Source organism: Copadichromis virginalis, linkage group LG23 (genome assembly GCF_057382275.1).
Source record: "Copadichromis virginalis isolate Kocher_CV1m ecotype Utaka linkage group LG23, C_Virginalis_male_GT1.1, whole genome shotgun sequence".
Classification (NCBI taxonomy): Eukaryota; Metazoa; Chordata; class Actinopteri; order Cichliformes; family Cichlidae; genus Copadichromis; species Copadichromis virginalis.
In genome coordinates, this window is record NC_140639.1 from 48,042,333 (window position 1) to 48,065,027 (window position 22,695).

Below are 22,695 nucleotides of genomic sequence, written 5' to 3' on the forward strand. Positions count from 1 at the left end.
GTGGGTGGGTGCCAGACCACATGGACTCGACTCACTTTATTTCATACAAAGGAGCAGACTAATGCTGTCATCCTTAAAGACTAACTAGAAACAAGCAGTGCGCTCGCATCGACTCGACTTGTTTTGCAAGTTTGAAGTGAGATGGTACTTTGGAGTCAGCCTCCCGAGATGATGGCTGGCTGGTTTTTGAAAAAAATCTCATATTTATACAATGAGTAGCAGACTTTCCTGACTTGCAGAGGTCAACGTCCTCCTCAGTCATGCGCCATGAGTGGCACAGATACTATTCATCAAATAACTAACATGGCCTTGATTGTTACTCCAGAGACTTATCTGCGATGTAGCTTTATAGCATTTTCATTAGCAATCGTATGATTTGTGTTACAATGACCTTTGTGGACGGGCCCGGACCCCCAGGCCTCGTCCGTGACGCCGACGGTGAGCGCAACGTTTTTGTTTTCTTGCGCTTAAAATAACCTGATCAGCGTTCTGCGGACGGTTTGTTTACATTTCTCACATCTGTGATTGTTCACCCGGGTTGGACACGAGCAGAGAGGGCTTTCAAGATGAAAAAGCCAACGTGAAACTTTAACGGACGACAAAGTTTTTCAATCAAATCTCCGTCACACCCTTCCTTGACCTCATCACGTTATCCACCTTAGTCAAGGAACAGTGGTTCGGGAAAATATGCATTTGTTTTTTGGACTACTTTAAAACGTATCTCAACTAGTGATGTGCGGATCGATACTGAAATATCGATTCCTCCGATACCCGTCATTGTGTCCGGCCCCTTGGCGTGCACACTCACAACAATGGCTGAGCGTAAACAGAGTCATGTGCAGACGTATTTTACCTCCACGAACAGCTGAGACGTGGTTTGCCATACATGTGGCAAGAATGTGAGGTGTTGTGGTAACACCGCTGACCTGGTCAAACACCTCAGAGTGAATCATATCACAGAATATGACGAGCGTATGTTGAGGCGAACTGAAGAGGAGGAGAGGGAGAGGTGCTGCCAGGGCGAGACAGACGTCTCTCACGGAGTCCTTTAATGCTGCAGGCAGGCAACAAATAGCCACAACTTCAGGTTTTTCATTTCTATATGATAATTCTGCATCATTAAGTGATAAGAACAAGTAATCTGATGTCCTGTGATCATTACGACGCTATAATTTGAGATAAAATAAAAGATAGAGTAAAAAAAATAAGTTTTTGTTCAGAGTATCGTATCAGATCAGTATCGTCGATACCACCCTGAATTTTACTTGGTATCGGATCGGAAAGGAAATCAGTGGAAATCAAATCCTGCTTCTACAGGTGTCCAGTTCATTCACTCTGACCCCTCCAGATAAGCGTTGCCAGTTCTCACTGTGCTGTAGATCACATTTTCTTGTGTTTGGGGTTATAACGGTTACTTTTGAGGTCTGTGTTATAAAGCAAGTTAATCCTGAATTTAACTGGAGAAGACAAATTCCCACTGCGTGGTGTAGTGCACAGCCAGGCATTCTTTACATTAGTTCGTTTGACAAAACCAAAAACCTGAAAGTATTTACTTGGAGTTTGGTTTGATGAAATAAGTGCCAGAATCAGTGAATACAAATGATTCCAATGACATGAAAACTGGTGGAAGGACAAATCCCTCAAGAAAAGCACGACTAGCACATTAAGTTTGTTTGTAATCATCATCATCTCTAACACCATGCGCACAACAGTGATTTTGTTACAGAACACTAAGATAGTAAAATCTGGGAAATGATGATATTTCTTTCCAAAACTTCCTGTCTGGAAGACATTAAAGCTGCTGTGCCACCTGCAGCTTCTTTCAATCTATGTTATGTGAATATATCTTTTTCTTTTTGGGTTTGAACATCCATTCAAACTCACTCTCTGCCTAGCAAGTCTCATTCCCTCATTTCCTTGGGGTCCAGCTTCACATACGTGGCACTGAGCCTTTTCCTTTGTCACCTCTTTCTGCTACATGCCTAGCCTCCCAGTTTCTTGGTCTATTTTCTTCATTTCGCTAACTACACTTCTTTTTCTTTGTAAATCTCTTCCTTCAAATACTTTCAAAATCACTTTTCTTTTTTCCCTTTCTTCTGTGCAGAGAAGACGTCAAAGCCCTTCTTGGCAGTTTATCTCAATAAAGCTGTACTATCCCAGCCATCTGGTAAGTCTTCCCTACTACCCAGAGCCTGTTTATACTCCTGCATGTCTCTGCCTTCACTCACTTCCTCTTCTTGATGTCCAAACTCATCCTTCAAACTACCATTTGATGCTGCATAGCTGCATTCTCCCTGACACCTCCTTGTCTCCTGTCTTTTTGATTTCACCTTCTGCATAATATTTAGTTGCCCTGTGTGCAGCTTCCTCCACTTTCATATATTTCTACAAGTTCCTCCCTGTTCTTGAAGTATGTGTGCACCACGGCCATTTCCACTTGGAAAATCTGCCCCACATCTGTCTTTCTAGATTTCTCTCCTAAACACCACACCTACCCAACACCTCATAACCTCTGTTCCCTTCACCTAAATGTCCATTGAAGTCTGTGTCAATCACCACTGTAGTATGTGGTCTCTTGCACACAAAATGTGTCTACCCTCCACCTCCATAATATGAGTCCGCCAGCCCTCCCATTGCCAGTCATAGTCCATAACAAGTCAAAAACATAAACAGCTCGAACGTATTATTTATTTAAAAGAGAGAGAGAGAGAGAGAGAGAGAGAGAGCTCAGTTGTCCTTGCTCTAGCATCAAGAGTCAGTGACTGGCTGTTCACTGCAGGCTCAGCAGTCCAATGGCCGATCAGCAACAAAACAAATAAAAAATAAGACACGTTCTTGATTATGACAACAAACCACATCCAAAAAAATATGACAGCAACACTTTAAGTTTTGTGTGCATTCATCATGTGCAACTCTGCAGAAAGTCTCATGTCAAGGATGTGTGGACAGGGGGGCTATTAAAAAGTTCCAGTATACAGAATAGAAAACCATCAAATGAATGAAATAAAATCTGTTGTCACAGTGGTTTTTGAAGGAACAATTACTTCACAGATGGACAGCCTCATTATATTTGAGTTAAACCTGATGATACACACTTCACGTCACCCTAGTTACATGTTTTTATTTGCCATGTGTATGTTATCCAAGGGAGGAAGAAAATGAAAAAGAAAACTTTTGATGTGTCCAGACATTTCTTCACATCAGCTGCCAGCAACCAGTTTCAGCATGTACAACTGTTGCAGTAAGTGTGCTCATGCAGACCAACTATGCTGGTCCACTGTTCTTAATGGTGCTGCATGTTGAGAAAGAAGTGAAACAAATGTTTTGTTTAACAAGTCCACTAGTGTTAGAATAACTTGGCATTTCCAATCTGTTTCTGCTGTAGTTCAATGAAAGGTTTCAGTTACTTAAGTTTGAGAAAAAACCAAAAAAAACGTTGGTCAGCTTCCCTCAGGGTCACTCCACGGTTGATGACATGGTCCACTATTGTAGCTCTGATGTCATCAGCAATTCTATTTCTTACTCTTCTTACCCGTCCTCTCCCCCCTCCTCGTCCTCCTCTTGCTCCTCCTTGTCCTTGTCGTCCTCTTCATCCTACTTCTTCACCTCCACGTCCTCTTCCTCGGCCTCCTCTCACTCTTCCTGCTCCCTCCATTGTACTCCACACACAGAGCTTACCTGTATCATAGTGCTTAGGCTGATTGCAAAGTGAACTAATTATCTAAAAAAGCTTTCACATGTGGCAGTGTGCCAGACAGTTGACAAAATAGTGTAAATAATGGCCATAAATGTGTATAGTTTTGCTAGGAGTGCGTTGATCATTTGGAAATTGAGTGCAAAGCAGTGAGTTGTGTTTACAGTTCTGCAAAAAGAGTGCTGTGCAGTGGATTGTAGCTACAGGTTTGCAAAGTGTGTGTTACAAAATGGCAAACTGAGTGCAAAGCAGTGTTTGTGCTTTTAGTTTTGCACACTCAGTGAGTGGTTTTGCTATAAGTATCAATAGTTTTAGGAATTGTGCTGTAAGAATCACAGTTAGGGTTTAAGCATTCAGAAAAACCTGTAATAAACGCACACGCATGCGTCTTCAGCATTACTGGGTTTCTGCAGCTCCTGGTTTCCTGTTTAATACATTCACACAAGCAATCAAACGCTATGAATCGTTCCACAATGTTTGCAGTCACTTTTCTTATCCCTCCTGACTCAAGAGCATAAAGCGATCTACGTTAGCTCTGGGAATTCTGACGGTCGTTCAGTAAATCTTTGTTTAATCTCTTTATTTGCTTTTTGGAGAAGTGAAGGTACAAAAACCTCGTCAATCAAATTTGCTTCGGTGGACAGAAAACAGCCGTTGTAGACTGTTTGGGGTTACCTTTTATAAGTATTGAATTTTCAAAAGTGAAGTCAGTTCTTCTGACCAGGTTCAGACCAGGATGAACACAAGTTTGATACTGGACCCACTAGAGAACTGGTCCCAGCTGTGGGTTCACCTCCTCCTGCTGAACTCATAGGACAGACTCTAATGTAGCATCACGTTCATCGGTCACTCCTGACCTCCTGTGAAGCATGACGGATGTGTAATTAATGACTTCATTATTTGGGGCATTATTGCTCTAAAAATCATATTAATAGTATTATTATTATTGTGCTTTAGGCTGCACTGATAACGCAGAGGTCTCTTCTTCCTCTGGGCTGTTTAAAGGGCCAGTTTGTCCAAAGCTGTGTATATACCAGCTGCTGTCAGGCTTCAGATGTCTGCATTAGTCCACAGTCCACTGTTTGTAAGCCATTGCTTTACTGCAAAAGTTCCCATCTACTGTAAAGAAATGGAGATAAGCAGGCACATAATATGAAAAGGCATGCTGTAGCTGACTTTGTCTTTTCTGATCCATCGGTTTGTGTGGCTCTTTCCACAGGAGGGACCTAACCCACACTTTATTTACTTATATGATAAGTTTAGTGGAGTGTAGTGCAAAATACACAGTGTTTACTTTTAATTTAACAACATGAAGCTGCATCAAGTTTCCATGGTGACTGCTCAAGAAATTCTGCATTCATAAATAAACATCAGACTGTCAAAAGAGCTCATCTGTGCGAGACCACCGAGCTGAGAGCATTTTCAGGTCCAGATCCCCCGTACGCCATCGTTGGAGAGCAGTTGACGTTTTTCTTCCTGACTTTGATTTGAACACGTTTAAATGGAAAAGAGTCAAGGAATCTATAAGCCTATCAGGGTATGTGACGCTTTTGCTTTTACTGCATTTCAGTAATTTGAAGAATTTGATGTCGTTTTAAAAGTTGACAAACTGAGAATCATTTTAAGTAACAATGACTAAATTGCTATTTCTTTGACAGGTGTTGTTCAACACACCGATTTATGAAACAGCTGTAAAGATCTGCTGGTATCTTCCGGGCTACAAGGCTCAGGTTAGACCCAGATTCATGCAAACCAAAGCTGACAGAAAATATCAGGTCATTTCTGAGGACCTGAGAGTGGTGGTGATTAAATGTCTCCTTTACTTTTAGGTTGCGGTAATGACGGAGTTTCTCAGACTTCAGCAGGAAGATCTAATTCCACCGAACCTCACTGCTGAAGATCTGAGAGATCTTTTGGTGGAGAAGAGCAGGGAGACGCTCAGAGAGCAGTGAGTTACTGTCACACCTGAAAGTCTGTTTGTGATGACGTGTAAGTGCTGAGAGAAAACCTCTGCTTTGCTTTCTTTTGAAGGCTGTGGGAGTTTGAGTTAGAGGATTTTGACGAAGAGGAAGCCAAACCTCTTCTAAGGCTGGTAAGACGAGAAAACCCACAAGACTTTTTTTCATTACGTGCACATAACCTTTACACATAAGCGCACTGTAAATGTGTTTTCTGTTTCAGGTGTGGGCGGTGAACGTCAGCAATAAAATGAGGGACGTTGAATTTGAAGCCAGGTTGCTTCTTCAGTTCCCAGAGGCCGTACCTCCTAAATTTCAGTGAGTCTCATGTAACATACAGTTATTAACCCTGTAAGACCCAACCCATCAAAAAACAGCCAGAAAATTCAGATTCTTTGGAACTGAGATGTTTATCAACCCTTTAAACAAAAGCCACACATGAGTTCTTTGCTATGTCATGTTGTGTATGATTTACTTTTATTGTGTATTTATTTTTTGTATCACATTTGATACACTGGGTGTTTTTGGCAACTTTGTGTTAACGACAATGTTAACTTTAGACTAAAAAAGAGTTTTGTCCACAACATTTAGAAATTATAGCAAGTATTGATCATGTTGATGAGATCGAGGTCTCAGAAACTCATGTATGATACAAAGGTGGTTACAGGGTTAACAGTCCAGCTACAGTGTTTCAATATTTAAATGATGCTTTGAATATGTTTAACAGATAACTCTTATCATGTTTTTCTACAGAGCACCTAAACTCCTCAGCGCGGTGAAGGATTACGTTGAAATCCTGAAAAAGAAGCAGCAGGAACAGCCTAACAGCAAACTGCTCACCGCGCAGGAGGTAGTGGTCGAGGTAGTTCCCCGCGTTCTCCAGGGCTTCTGGGAGCTTCCTCCTCGTCCCCTCCTAAACATGGCCTCCCAGAGTCTAATTATCCTCTCCACCAGTGTCACCAAGGCCACTTTAGATCGTGTCTCCAAGAGCCTCACGGCGATGGAAACACAGGCCGTCTTCACCCGCTCTATCCGAGACGATCTGGTCGACAGCATCCTGACGGAGATTAGACAGAAATTTCCTGAAGAAATTCTGTCTATCCAAGTTGCAAACTTTGCACCCCTGTTGCTGAAGACCATTGCTGATGTAGCAAGGATCCGGATATGTGAAATCTTTGAGCCCCCTTCAAGTCCTGATGTGAAGAGCACAAATGGTGAGCGCTCCTCTGACGGCCTTTCAGTGGCAAATGTTCCACCAGCCGAAGAAGCTCTGTCAGAAAGTGTTGCAGAGCCCGACGTTCCCTGTGAGGAACTTCTTTCTGAAAGGGCATCCAGTCTGAGTACTCGAGACCTTACGATCGAAGGAGCTCTGTCAGAAAGTGTTGCAGAGCCCGACGCTCCCTGTGAGGAACCCTATGGCGAGTCCAAATCCTGTGTTGAAGGTGAAGATCATATGATCAACGGATCTTGTTCTGAAATTGGGCCGGTTCCTGATGTTCCCTTTGAGGAACCTTTTCCAGAACCTGAAGCCAGCATGAAGTCCGAAGACCGTCAGAGCAAGAAGAAGAAAAAGGGCTTCTTCAAAAGACTGAGAAGTCTGTTCTGCTGCTGTTGCAGACCAAAAGTCACCGACTGACACTGAAGCTGTGACCCAGTGTTGGTGTTGCAGTAACTCTAAATATGTAAATATGTTCCTTAATGATTGTTCTTCATGTTTTTGGGGGTTTCTTTAGTTTTCAGTGGGCTGGGTGTTTTTTCTCCTCCGTGTTCTTTACTTGATTCTTGTTCATAGTTCCTGATTTGTTTTCCTAGTTCTTGTTTCTTAGTTCGTAGTTTCTTGAGTCCACCTGAGTTTCCAGTAATAAAAGCTGCCGATTCAAGTTTCATTCCACGTAAGAGTCCTGTGTTTGGGTCCTACTACCTGCCTGTCACAGCACACCATGACAGAAACTTTATAAACTCATTCATATTTCTACACGAGTCTCCAGCTATGTTAAAGATTTTTTTTTCTTTCAAACATTTGTAAGAATCTCTTATGGTTCTCAAAATACTTCCACAAGTCCAGTAAGTGTAGTGCAGTAACATATTGATGGTATTATTTTTAATAATTATTTATTATTTTTAATGCACTTTGAACTGAAACTGGTATATAAAATGTACTTCCTGTAGAAAATGCAGTGTGAATGCTAATAGCTGAATAGCTTGAGTTGAATTTTTATAATTGCTGAAATCTTTGGTGAAAAACATGTTACAGTTTTTGCCCGTTGCTTGAACACATTTTGCAAAACGTCGCTCATTGTGCCAAAACTCTAAACACAAGTAAACATGACACATCAAAATATACCATTCACATCTGTGCCAAACTGAAACTCTGCTGTCAAAACCTAACATTCCTCTGTCAAGATGTAACTCTGTTGACAAAATGACACATACTTGCATCACATGCAGATCAGATCAGGGGGACACACTAGTCTACTTCATATAAAACACTGCAGTCTTTCATTGTCATTGTTTATTCTGAAGGCACATTTTCAGGAGACACAAACAACCAAAAAAAGCAAATAGGCCTACTCAATATTGTCCACTGCAGCACCATCAATTCAGATAAAGCAAAACACAAACATAATACAGTAATAGAAAAAACACTATACTGTACACACAAAAAATCATGACAATTGTGCATACGTGGGCTCATGGATCCCGCCGTCTGTTGGGGTCTGGCCACAGGACCTCATCGACATCGCAAGCAGTGTCTTCTCCCGCTGGGCACCGGGGAAAATATCCTCTTGCATGTCGAAACCATCCATGGATTGCTGTCACCTGAATGTAAATAGAAATATATGTGGTGGCCCCTAGAGACAAAACACATACAAACTCCAAAGCACATTTCTAGCTTGAACTGAACTTCCAAAACAGAGCTACCTAGAACAGCGGTCCCCAACCCCCGGGCCTCGGACTGGTACCGGTCCGTGAGTCGTTTGGTACCGGGCCGCGAGAGTTGAGGCTCAGGTGTGAAATGTCTGGTTTTCAGGGTTTTTATCGCTTTTCAGCGTTATTTTGTTATCGTTTTTATCATTAACTCGGTTTTCCTGGGTCTTTTCACGTGTGTTATGAATAAATCTTCTTTTTTCGGTACCGGTACTAGTTTTATTTTGTTGTATTTATCTGCGACACCTTAAAGGCCGGTCCGTGAAAATATTGTCGGGCATAAACCGGTCGGTGGTGCAAAAAAGGTTGGAGACCGCTGACCTAGATCACGTAAATTACACAATTGAAAGCATGAAAGCATATGTGTATTGTTTGTGTATTTATGCACAAGCATTCATATATATTCAAATCATTAAAAAACAAAAGTTCATTTGCCTGTTACTACCACACACCAAATCTGGTCGTTGGTACTTGCTGAACTGAGAGACACAACAGCAGAGGTCACTATTAATGCTATAAAAGAGGCCTTTGCAAGACATGCAGTTGCCGAGACTGTGGTATCGGACAACAGGCCGCAAGTTTCATCAGAACAGTTCAAGCACTTTGCTAAAGAGTACCAGTTCACACATGAAACGAGCAGCCCCAGGTACCCCCAAGCCAACGGGGAGGCAGAACGCGCTGATCGTACCATTAAAGACTTGAGAGGACTGTGACTACAGCAGAGCACTGCTAGCGTGCAGGGCCACCCCACTGGAACATGGGCTCTCACCGGCACAGTTGCTCATGGGGAGACACCTGCGTACCTCTCTGCCACAAGCTGCTGCGAAGCTGGTGCCAAAGTGGCCCGACCTACAGGCTTTTCGCGAGAAGGATGAGGAGGGGAGGCGTGAGCAGGCAAAACACTACAACCGCAGACATAGAGTCAGGACAGAAGGTGTGGATTACTACTGAAGGAACCACTGGAGCAGTAGTTGGACCTGCCAGTGCTCCCAGATCTTATGTGGTAGAGACAGACAGGTTTTCTAAGGAGAAATAGGAGCCACCTCACACCAACAGGGACTGTTACCAGATCTGGTCGAGCGGTGAGCCCTCGTGTAAGATTGGATGTGTAATTCTCTGAAGTTATCCATTCAGGCCCTATTCAAAGCTGGCTTAGGCTGTTAGAGATGTTTACAATTATGTGTTTCGTTTAAATGTAAGTGAACAAGTGAGAGATGTGTATCATTTTAACGTTTGATAATGCTCTGCATTCCTGTTCTTGTGAGCTGAGTGAGTCATTGTGAAGTATGTCTTTAGCTAAAAGGAGGTGTAGCGGGAGACTACTGTACCCATAAGGCTGTGTGTGTGGGGGGTATGATCTAAATTATAATATTGCTGACTGTCTGAGGCAAAATTTCCCCAAATCGAATCGAATCGAATCATGGATTGAATCGATTCGGGCAAGGGCGTCGATTTGGCATGGACGGAGGGGACATGTCCCCACCAATATCCAGCGATTATTGAATTGTCCTCACCAATAATTTGATCTCTTCAAGTAAAGAAAAGCAAACCTGATAGAAAGAAGAAAAAAAAAGATCTGTCAACGTCTCATTCACCCAGCGGTGCCGAAAGAGTTAAATTACGTCCTGTACTGGAGTCCTACCTCATGTGACAAATATGGCCAATGTGATTGGCTGAACCTTTCAGGGAGCTCCGTTGAGTTTTAGCAGCGGCAAGCCTGCGCTCCCAGGAGGAGAGGAGGACGGCAGCAAAGAGGAAGAACCTGGATATAAGAAAGTATTTTTCAGAGAAACCTGTAAGTCACTTAAAGCCAAGTTCACTCATAATGTCACGGTCTGGCTGGCAGACCGTGGGGGTGTAGGGAAGGAGGACACAGGCGCGGTGCTCTATGTACAAGCAGTGCGTTTATTTACAGCGATGGACAGACATGACAATAAATCCCGTGCTCTCCCGACTCCCGTGACGTGTCCTCTTCCCAGTGCTAGTGCTCCTGTCTCCGCTTCTCCGTGATGAGCACCCCGTGCTCGCTGTCCTCTCGTCTCCCCGTAACTCCTGGGGACATAAGAGAGAGGAAGCCGTCAGACACACAATAATGCAGCAGACTCAAACTAGGAACTGGTCGAGAGACTGACGTGAAGCCACGCAATGATCCAGCGTCGGAGAGAGCTCCACCACACTCTCAAATAGCTCCTCCGACAGGCCTGATCAGCTGCAGGTGTGGCCAATCACCTGCCAGGGCCACACACACACACACACACACACACGTCTACAAGCAGGGAGAACGAGGGACAGCAATACAAAATACATACATTATAATATTAGTCCATAACTGCTCAGGGTCCTGGGTCTGACACATAAAATGTGTCCGTCACAATAACGTTGCAGGCTATGCTAGGCTTTGGCCCACATCAGTCTAAAACTGTATGTAACCATGAATAACGTGTTTTGGAAACTAACAGCACAACATGCAGCACTGTTAGTTCTCTCAGTCTCAGAGCAGCGTTTCTAATTCTAATCTAAGTGAAGCTGTCAGAGAAAACAGCAGCCTCGAGCAGCCAGGATATTAGTTTACAGAGGCTGTTAGAATTATATGTCTAACGTTAAAATGTTGGTGACACAAGAATTTCATCTTAATGGCACTGACATATTCATAGGTCATAGTTATGATTTTGCAAATATTCCACCTTGTAGTGCAGTTTGCACAACTTGTTTTAAAAATGCACTCAGCCTACAAACATTACTGATCAGTCAAGATCTGCACAAAGTGACAGACACACTGAAGCAGCTCCACATTTTATTCTTATTGTCATGTATGTCCTATTTGTCAGGTGACAGAAGAAGCAACACAAAGCTCAGAGAGCAATGGTGACACAAGATCACAGGTGGAATTGGATGATGACGCAGAATGAGAAGAGCGAAAGTGGATCGCTAAATGAAACGGATGAACCAGAACTGGTTTGTAAAAATGCTGCAGCTTCAGTGGTGTGGAACTGGTTTAGCTTTCGTCCGTCAGATACACAACAAAGCACTATTTTTGGTAGAGCATGCTAGCGGGCCGTCGTTATTACCGTGTTGTTTGGAAAATACGGCGCACTTAAAATCAATCCTTTGATTTTTCTGAAAGTCGACAGAGCCCCTTATAACCCCGTGTGCCTTATGTATGAACTCTGGTTGTGTTTACTGACCTCGAAACGATTTTATGTGCACGGCGCTCGAAAATCTGTCAGATGTTTCAGTACGACTTTGCTAAGCTACCACCGCTTGATGGATTGTCGGAGCGTTACGGCTGTCGTAGGCAGGAGCCTCGCGGAGTGAGCCATGTCTCCGTGACGACCAGGACACAGCAGTCACGGACGATTGGCTGTGCGGCGAGAAGTAGGTTCAGTTCGTCTATTTTGTTGACGACCGACCGTGCGCTGGTCAGAAAGATGCTCGGGAGCGGTGGTTTGAAAGGCTGCTTCTTTAGCCTGGCCAGCAGGCCCGACAGGCATCCCCGCTTTTGTTTGCGTTCCTTCCGCCGCCTGCGTTTCTTGGCAGAGCCGATAACAATCCACGGAGCACCCGATGTTCTCGCTATCTCCAGGGGGATGTTGTGCACCCTCTGATAATCACTGGTAATGGGGATCTGGCTGTTATATCCAATCTTGCATAATTCCAGATGGTTGTAGGAAAATTTGGCTTCACAATAAGGAAAACAAAAGAAGAAGAAAAAGTGGAGAAACAAAAAAGAAAGGCACCCAAGTGGAGAGCATAGAGCCGCTGCGTCTGTGCGCGCCGCCATCTAGTATACTTCTTCTAGTACACAGCCTGGAGGTGTGTTTGGGGTCATTGTCCTATTGAAAACTGGTCCCTAAATGCAATTTCTCAACGAGAAGTTTGGGCTCGGGTGAGTCTGCGTGCTGAAGATATCTACCTATTTGGAACCATGGTAACAGGGTTCTGGCTGATCGGAGCTGGCTTGAGAAAGCGGAACCGGCTGTTCAAACCCCCACAAGGCTGCCCGCTGGGATTGGAACGATGGGAGAGGCGTGAGTTTCTCAAAATGGGCTCATTGAGTCAGCACGGATAAGATCTTGGAGAGGCTACGGCTGCTGTGAATACTCAGAATAAGATCTCTGACTGCAGACTGGATACATCTCGGAAGGGCTCGCTCAGAATAACATCTCTGGGCGCAAATTGGATGACATCTCGGGGAGGCACACTGCCGTGAGTTCTCAGAATCGGCTCCTTGAGCACAAGAATGACAACATCACAGAACGCAAGTATGGCGAAGCTCGCGGCTCTCCAACGGGAGATTGAGAGACCAGTGTTGGACTGTAGAACTGCTTTGAAATTCATATGAGCTGTTCGCACTAAAGTAAAAAGCACCATCACTTATGCGGAGACCCTCTCGGCGCCAGCTGTGGGCTCAAGGCTGGAGCCGAACAAAAACACCCTGATAACGACTGTGTTGAGTCTGTTCCTTCCTATTCCATGCAAGGCCACCTGGGTTGGCTGGAAGACTGTTTACTTAGCCTGGCAGGGCGAAGGACACTGTCTCAGCTGAACCCTGGACACGCACACACATACAGGGAGTGCAGAATTATTAGGCAAATGAGTATTTTGTCCACATCATCCTCTTCATGCATGCTGTCTTCCAAGCTGTATAGGCTCAAAAGCCTACTACCAATTAAGCATATTAGGCGATGTGCATCTCTGTTGATAGGTTTGTAGCTTGAACCCATCCGCTGGAACGTTGAAGACAATATAATTACACTGCAAAGCAAGACACAAGTAGGCAAAGACTTCATGTTTCTCGTGCACGGGAGAAATGACCGGACAAAGCGCCATTCCTTCGCTTGACCCCAGTCACTCTCGTCCGTCCTCCCGTACCACTGTTCTTTTATTGAGGTTACATGAATATGCATAGGTTCATTAACATATGACGTCTACATACACACAAAGAGTACCTTGCCTGTGTGTGTGTGTGTGTGTGTGTGTGTGTGTGTGTGTGTGTGTGTCTGACTTGTGTGAGGTCAAGATGTGACCCTGTGAAGACTCCCCAAAGCTGGTGCCAGAAGTCTGGGTCCATCTAACAAAAGGCTCTTATACTTAAACAGATATACGTGTGTTTGCTATACCATAAATCAGCAAAAGAAGATACGACCTCTCCTCTGTAGGGGAGTGAACTCACCCCCCTCTTCATGCTACACAGAGTTGTTACAGACCTCCTAGAATGAGACATTCTTTCAATCTACAAATGATTATATACTTCTAAGCATATATAAGTAAATATTTCTAAGCATAAATGACAATCAACAATACAAAACCTATCACTCCCTATTCTGGTATTTTAAAGAGTACTTAGCAGAAATATTAAACAACCTAACTAATAGGGTTGCAAACTCCCAGCAAAAAAAAAAACTAAAGGGAACCATCGCCCACCCTCTGCCTCGTGATGCTTAATCGACATAATCGACTTTAATTTAATGCATGTATTTAAAAAAAATGCACAGAAATCAATTATTTTTCAACAACAATTAAATAGATTCAACATCTTTCTTCAACAGAACTGCAGACTGCACAGATGGTATCTTCCCAAAGGAAAAAGTACTATAACTTACTAGGGTATATATTAGACTTAATAGTTACTATATACAATATTAGATTTCTATACATTTTACGTTAGATAAAAACTTTGGTTGTAAGATTCAGATAATTATTTATTAAAAGTGAGACATTTTAAACGAGAATAAGAAAGAAAAGTATTTCTTTGTGCCCCCCTTTTCCCTGTTAATGCCCCAGCTGGCCCCCTGGCAAAACCGTGCTAGACCCGCCCCTGCACAGTTACCAGCTGTCAGCTACTTATAGCATTAGGCATTAAAGTAATATTAAATAAATTCTAACAACAGCTTATCAAGCTTAAACGTGCTGCTGTGGTTTATCTGCTGGTTTCCTCTTTCTGGCGCAAAGTGGGAAACAAACAAGAGAGACGGAACTTGCGATCAGCTGATCATTGATTAGTTTCATGATTGAAGTAGCAGCAGGAGAGGGAGGGGGAGAGGAGGCGCGGCAGTCGCTCCATATATCGGTTGTTAAGCTTAACGTGGGAATGCGTTACAAACACTGAGAGAGAAACTTACAAACTTGCTTTACTTCTCTAGGACAGCTTTCACTGAGAAGAAATGCCGATTTGGAAACATAGCGAGGCGCTAAATGCTCCACCAGACAACCGAGAGGTCTCTTGTTGTCACATGCAAGAAAGCATGCTCTGAAGAATATCCAGGTAGATAACTGTGGCGATATGTTGGTTATATTACTTTAAAGTGCAACTGGCTAATTCTTATTTTAGCCAACTCGAAAAGTAAAAATGATGCAACGACCTTGAAATAACACATTTATCTCACTGAAACATGTCATTTAAATAAAAACATTTACTGAAATTAAAATAAATATACTGAATATAATATGGCTCAGATTTAATGGAATATAATGATCCTTTTGTGTTGCTGTTAAAGAAAGGGATAATGTGTGATTACTGCTTTTAAACTATGGGCTACAAACTAAATCCTTTTATTATTTCTGTCCTCGGTTTTAACTCATTAATAATCATTAGGATGAAGCCCCCTAAAAAACAACGTAAAGGTCATGAAAATGTAAACAATTTGGCATTTTGATGATGCATCATCCACATTAAAAAGTAGAGATCATATCAGCCCTGTATTTACTTGTATCGGATACATAAAACATCTTTCCGTATCACACAGCACTACAGAAAGCTCTTTTCTAGGGTTGTATTAAACATCTGTAACTACCGTAACTCCTGATCCATTTCCTCAATTAAAAGAAGTCCAATGATTCCTGAGAGAATAATGAGTGAGCGTGATGGAACAATGTTATCACACGTTTGGCTTCTTTTTACCATGTTTGTTTGTTTTGTTCTTTCATGTGTTATTTACCAAGATTTGGATGGTGTTCTGCCTCGAGTTACCATAATGTCCCTAACATCACAAAAAAGCACAGAGTTGCTGCTTTCAAGAACTGCTGGAATTTCTCATTTGCCCCAATGGTTCAAGACTGAAGTTAGGCTAAAAACACTGGGACCAGTTTAAATGGGTTCATGTGTGTCAGCTGCATCGTCACTGCTGCTCTTATGTTATGTGTTTTTGTTGAAAACTAGGTGCTGTTTGGGCTTAATGATGTCAAACTTTTCATTCACTTGTTTGCTCCTAAATACGTTTCTATTGCAGGTCTTTTCCAGTTGAAAATGTGAGTGAGCACTACACAAATTACTGACACTGAAATACACTGAAAAGAAAAACAACTAAACTAAATCCAAACAAAAACAACTAAACGAAGTAGTTACACACGTTATAGAATATATATATACTGGGCATACAAGCCTGGCCTAAGCTTTCTGTCAGGAAGACTGCAGCAGTCCAGGAGTTGGGTTAACTGTCTTTAAGTCCCACAGAAGAAATGTTTACATCAAAGTGCTTGCCAGGCTTAATCCAAATTAGGTACAGCCATACTTGAACTTATCATTGTATAGTATGTGGGACTATGAGCAATGGTTTTCTGGAAACAGAAACAGGCAATTTTATCATTAGTAGAGTCACAAATAACTAGAAAACAATTGAAAACATAATGTACTCAACACAGCAATATCTCACAATATCCACAAGGGGTCACTACAGCTCATATATTGCCTAAATAGCACGTCATACAAACTGCCAATCATAAGCAGTGTTGGTCAAGTTACTTGAAAAAAGTAATCAGTAACTAATTACTGATTACTCCCCCAAAAAAGTAATCCCGTTACTTTACTGATTACTTATTTTCAAAAGTAATTAATTACTTAGTTACTTAGTTACTTAGTTACTTTTTAAAAACACGATTTACAACCTGAAGAGGTGATAAAGCGATAGATCTTTCAGCCCAATTCTACTTTTTCTACATAATCCATCATACAAAATGTAATCAAATGGAAAAGTCTCTTTTTAAAACTTGTTTTATCAGTTTTAATCTTTTAACTTTATGCATCAAGCAAAACATTTAATTATATGCAACATTCTCTGACTTGAATAAATTAGTTTAACATTTAAACCTATTTTCTACACATTCCAGCACATAAAATAAAATATTTTTTGTGTTTTCACTCACTCTTTCAAACAGATGCAAGTAAAACACAGCAGAAAATAAATAAAGTCAAAGACTCAGCGGTCCTTTTGCTCTATTTTCACCTGTAAAGCAGGAGCAGGGTAGGCGGAGGGTTACCCTGGTGCAGGTGTGCTGCGGTCAGTTGAAGAATCCGCGCGAGTGTCTCTGTGAGTTTCCCATCACGTCGTAGCTACTCGGGTGCTTGCTCGGAAGTTTAGGGGTTTTTTCGCTGTAAAAAGAAGTTTTCTTCCCACCCACGATGGACGCTAATGTTTTTGTCACTTTTTATGGAATCAAACTCAAAGTAAGGTCAGTACTTCCACACTTTAAACGCTGCACGCTCATACTCTCTCCCGCACTCGATATATTATCCATTGTTGATCTGCACACAGCTGCTGTCACCAACGTCGCACTTGCTTACGTCACTGTCATGAGACATTCTCGCAAAAAAAATCACGGTTTTAGTAACGCAGTAACGCAGCGTTCCTACGGGAAAGTAACGGTAATCTAATTACCGATTTTGCAATAGTAATCCCTTACTTTACTCGTTACTTGAAAAAAGTAATCAGATTACAGTAACGCGTTACAAGTAACGCGTTACTGCCCATCTCTGATCATAAGGCACGGACATGGCAAGCTAGCCACAGTTAAACTAAACAATAGAAAAGTCCTTTATTTGTAATACCGCTGGATGTAATGACTGCGGGAGATTACAGCCACTGCTATTAACTTAGTGCCAAATAATCCTACCAACATGGTATCAAAGAACTGAGGCATAACTTTAACATGCACAAACAATTATAACAGCTTCATGCGAGTCATCCTGCCAAAAGGACTAACACTCACAGGTTCATAAACACACAACTTAATCACACGAAACAACTGCGATGCTCTGCAGTGGCACCTTTAGTCACTCCCACTCTGCGTGCTGAGCACATGCCCACTGATACGCTTATTTCCTTTGAGTGTGCTTGATTTCTGCCTCTAGACATTCTGAGGCCGAGTCAGAGCAGGAAACTTGAGCACACGTGGTCTCATTAAATCAGACAGCTGGAGTCATTTAAAAAGGATCTTTTAAGCAGTGCTGTCCCTCAGCTTCATAGTAGATCCATCTATGGATCAGTTTGAAAATCCTAGCTGTCTTCTTTCTAGTTATCATGTTACAAGATTTTAAGAAAACTTGAACGCTGATCATGAGTTGAATGCCACTGATCTTCAAAATCATCCAAGCTTTTTGATAAATGCACACAAAAGTCGGGTGTCCATGCCACCCGCATGCAAGGTGACAAAAATACCCCAATCAGCCTTTCAAGCTGACAGCTAAAGAAACCATTTCACCAGATTTAGCTTCTTGGATATTGTGTTCACTATACTGTGTTCAAAATGTACTTCTCATTTAATAGAAGAAATGTAATCATGTCAATATAGAGGATTTCAAATTCTCACTCCTGTTAATTAAAAAAAAGAAAAAAGTAGGATAAGACACGAGAAACTCCTTGAAAAGGACAGTCTCCATTATAGCACCTCATGGAAGCTTTGTTAGACGACCTGTCATTAAAAACTAGAAAGACCATCCAGCATCGGGAGCTTTCAGACTTCCAGGTATGACAACAAGCCTATTGCTGGTTTGCCCACTCTGACTGTGTCAGTATTTGCTCCACATACCAACTGCTCTGACCCTAAAGTAAGCCAGAATCCCACACAGCCATATGTAGGCACATTCCAACCACAAAGAATAACTGGGGATTCTTCATCCTGTAAACATCCTGAACAACTGGTTTTGGTGGTTTGATGGGAACAGATCCTCACCTGATCAGGAATACCAACGATCACCCCACCACTCATGTCTTGTTGGGAAATGTTTGCAGTCCTCAAGCTGTGAAAGTCATCAGGTGCAGCAGTCATGAATACCATGTAAACATCCCTGTTGGTAGGACAAACAAATAACAGTGGGATTCATTCGAGAAAACAGAACTTGTTTGATTCCCTGTCTGACAAAAAGAAATTAATGCAACGTAAAAATTAGATTTAAAAAATCAGCAGCATCATATGTAACCAGGTCCTAAATTACATATTGTTATAATTACACAAAATTTGTTCTAAAGCCCAAACTGCTCCTGGTATATCTGACTTTTAGCACCTCCAAGCCTGTAGTCATCTTGGTTATTAGTTAGGCCCCTCCCCCGTGTGTCGCTATGTGTATAGGCACTGTTAATGCTAGCATGAACAGATCATTCTTGCTGGCTGTTGTAGTGGCTTGAGCTAACTCTCATCCCAACTGTTTATATTTGGTTATAGGAGCTGGAGTGGGCATTAATGCTCCACAATTTACAAGCTGGGACCTGCCGCTAATCCATGGTTAAAGCCTTTACCCACATCAACACTGCAGGCAGAGGCTAACATCTGCAATACTATTAATAATTACACATAACTGTAGCAACAACAAAGAGAGGCTCGAACAAGAAAGGCTTGAAACCCTTAGAAAAGACTGATCAGAGTTGGTTCAATGAACTCTGATCATGTTCATTCGGAGTTAAGCTCGTGTGTGTTTAGAGACAGAAAGCCATCATGTTACCAGGATTCTCCAGAGAAACACAGAAATAAAGAGCAGAGCCTCCATCTTCATTTAGTGGACAGAGGAATATGATCACAAATCAGTGTGGGCCAAAATTTGTATCTTAAAAACTAGGAGGGGATAAAGTTATACCAACATACTGTAATATTTTTATAATATACACTAGCAAACTTTCATGCTGTGTGTGATATTAAAAATATTGTATTGTGTGATATCACATTCTATTGTGATCCAGCATTTTAATCTGACCTTTGATTTCTAAATGCTTCATTAAACTGTCAAATATACAAATATAGACAACTGTGGGATTTGTCTAAAGTATTTGCATATGCCATAGAAATGTTAGCACTCACAGTTTACTGGGCAAGGTTTATGCAACGTTTCAACAAGACCAGTCCACTTATGACAAACGCGATCATACGAGCATTATAGTACGATGCAGTCTCTGCATGATATGACTATCTATTCAGCTGTAACCTGACAGGGACAAAGTCTAGGAGACAGAAACTGAAGATAGACACCATTTACTGATGGACCTGTTATATTAGGTGACAATTCCACGTGAAAGTCAAAAGAAATGAATACATACAGGGCAAGTCTTTATGAGGCAAACATGATGTGCATCTCACACGAAAGCGATTTAGGTGATTTTCTGTGAGAAATGTGTAAAAAGATCCGTACTCTGAATTTCAGATACTATTGATCTGTTTGTTGTGTGTCTGAGGGTTTACGCAGGGACGTTTTGTGTAAGCACTGATTGCTACAGTAGCATCCAATCAATGCTTACAGTGCAAAGAAACTGGCCTACAGTCTGACAGCTGCATTAATGTCTACACAATCTAAGAGTTTGAAAGATGGACACACGTGAGATGATCATAAATCCACAACAGAATCCTTTCTGTCCTAACATACTGATGAGAAAATAACTGAAGCACTCGTGTCAAGAACAACAACAACAAAGGGAAACATGCCTAACTTGGATTTCAGTGACTGTGAAAACAAACATATGCAAATGAATTTCCTCTGTGCGCTTTGCCTAATTCAGGAAATCACTATCAGTCAAGTTGAGTGTGAGTCAGTGAGTATGTTATGTTCACATAGACTGTTACCTCAGGGGCTAACTTACCAGATGAAATGAACCTTTATGGAACGGAAACCCAGAATTTGTTTCAAGTCACATTTTAGCTTAACCTGCATGGTGGAAAGTGCCTGTACCAGAGACATGATTGTTGCTGCTTAGGTTAAAATATCTAGTATATGTCAATAATGTAACAAAAAAGAAGAAGAAAATCTGTGGCGGTGTAAAAGTCCCACTAAATGCGTCTCTCGGTGTACATCTAAACTATATAACGATTAACCGCCAACTGTGAGTTCAATTTAAATTTTCCTTTACAAATGTGTGTTTGTTTAGGAAGGAAAAAAATGTGTGCACACAGTGTTCGGCAATATAGACTCAAAGGCAGCACCAAGACTGGCACGAGACTATTTCCACTGCACTGAGGGTGGGAACTCCAGGCCTCGGGGCCGCTGTCCTGCAGGGTTTAGATGTGTCCTTGATCCAACACAGCTGATTTAAATGGCTCATTTTGAACGTTGACATATACATCAAGGAATGGACCAGCCACTGCACTGATGTTAAACCAGTTCAGAAGTTCATTTATCATCATGAACCACCAATTTATGAGCAGACAAACCAAAGTCCACTCCAAGATTCAGTTGCTTGTAGAAGCACGTTTAGCAGCAACAGCTCAAAGTCATTGTTTTCTGTATGACTATCAGTCTCTCACATCATTGGGGAGTCATTTAGGCTCACTCTTCTTTATAATGTTGCTTCACTTCATTGAGGTTTGCACAAATTTGTTTATGCAAAACTCACGACCACACTACTTCTATTAAGCTGAGCTTTAAACTTTCTAAAATATAAAACCTGCTAGACACCGGTGTTGTGCCAAAAAGTGATTGTCTGCCAAAAACTGATTTCTGGTATTTGCCAAAAAGTGATTGCTCGTATTTAAACTGCTATAAGTAACTTGTTGGGCTTTAATATGTGAAACATATGTCAAATGCTTCCCTCATGGATGACATAAAGTCATCTTGAGCCACAAACAACATTCGTGTAACAAGGTAGAAGCCGCGATCAGTTTTTGGCAGCGACTTTTATATAACCTTTATTTATGTAGTTAAAAAAATCTCATTAACATTAAACATGTCTTTTGTAAGAGTAAGTTGGCCAAGAGGAAATATTACAATAGTTCAGTAAAAATATTTTAAGTGGGGATAAAGGAGCGGATTGGTTATAATGTAAGTACAATAACACAGAGTTGTAAAGACACTTGAAACACAGATTTTTTTTTAATTCTATATAAAACCTCTTTGTAAACCCTGTTCACCGATGTTAGGGTCCCTGGGTCGTTGACCCAGTGTTTTGTGTTTTTGGTTCTTTGATTTTGTTATTTCATTATATTCTAGCTTTGCTTTATGGGTTTTAGGATTATTCTTAGTTTAGGTTCTCTGGGTGGGGTTTGGTTAGAGTTTTAGTGTTCTGGTTTTCTGTCTGTGTTCCATAGTTGCTGTCTCCCCTATCTGCTGTCTCCCCACGTCCAGTCAGTGGCTGTATCCCAATTCAGGGTCTGCAGCCTTAAGGGCCGCATTTTAAGGCCGATTACGTCAGAGCGACGCGACGAAGGCTGTCCCAATTCGAAGGCTGCTCGAAATGCGGCCCCCAAATGCGTCCTTCATTTCCCTGAATTTTAAGGACGTGGCAGTGTAGACTTCGTGGCCCAACATATCCCAGAATGCATAGTGCGGCAGTGGGTGTGGATAATTTTGCCGAAATAAAACGGCGGATGAGGGGCGCCCGAAGAGTAAACTTTAAGTAAGTACTGAATATTACGTCACTTATTTATGTGCAAATGTTTAATAACGAAGAACATTAAAACATTACTGTTGGCCACATGTCGGCAAAGTTATGTGACATTAGTGACGTTTGTACTAACTTGGTTTTAAAGCCTTTACTTTCAAATATACGCCGTTCAATAGCTGAGCTTAATCTTACAGAGATTGATCAAAGCTCATGTAGAAACAAACAAACAAATGCACAAAAGATTTTCTCCTTCATTTCTGTCAAACAAAGCTGTAAGACACGTTTCCAGCTGTTGGTATCATGGTTGCTAGGCAACCTGGGCAGCGCAACGGAGGCTAGACCGTCCCATTTCACAAGCCTCGCACTTCCGGCCTTAGCGGTCTTTGAGTACGCGGCCCTTGAGGATCGTTGAGGCTGCGTACTTTAAGGCTGCAGATCCTGAATTGGGATACAGCCAGTGTCTGTGTCTGCCCTGGTCCCACGTCTCTGTTCCCTTTGTTATAGAGCCTGCCTGAGTCTGTGTTATGTTTCCTGTTTT

At 41.9% G+C, this 22,695-nt stretch overlaps 2 protein-coding genes and 1 long non-coding RNA gene across 4 annotated transcripts in view; 2 read left to right on the forward strand and 1 right to left on the reverse strand.

The window, feature by feature from the left end:
* Nucleotides 1–22,695, forward strand: part of LOC146681980 (NACHT, LRR and PYD domains-containing protein 12-like) — a 427,057-nt gene that overhangs the window by 57,997 nt on the left and 346,365 nt on the right. The window lies entirely within an intron of this gene.
* Nucleotides 2,141–7,532, forward strand: LOC146681982 (uncharacterized). Of its 2 annotated transcripts, XM_085448486.1 has the most exons (7): nt 2,141–2,167; nt 4,914–5,231; nt 5,353–5,424; nt 5,524–5,642; nt 5,726–5,786; nt 5,876–5,970; nt 6,406–7,532. In XM_085448486.1, the coding sequence occupies exons 2-7, from the start codon at nt 5,196–5,198 to the stop codon at nt 7,286–7,288; spliced, it is 1,266 nt and encodes a 421-aa protein (XP_085304612.1). In that variant the 5' UTR covers nt 2,141–2,167; nt 4,914–5,195; the 3' UTR covers nt 7,289–7,532. The 2 variants fall into 2 exon arrangements, with proteins under 2 accessions (XP_085304612.1, XP_085304611.1); XM_085448485.1 differs by lacking the exon at nt 2,141–2,167 and having other exon boundaries at nt 3,460–5,231.
* On the reverse strand, nt 8,344–12,408 carry LOC146681983 (uncharacterized). The gene is made up of 3 exons (XR_014918008.1): nt 10,713–12,408; nt 10,223–10,632; nt 8,344–8,472 (listed from the first exon to the last, which is right to left on the reverse strand). It is a non-coding gene; the product is annotated as an uncharacterized LOC146681983 (long non-coding RNA).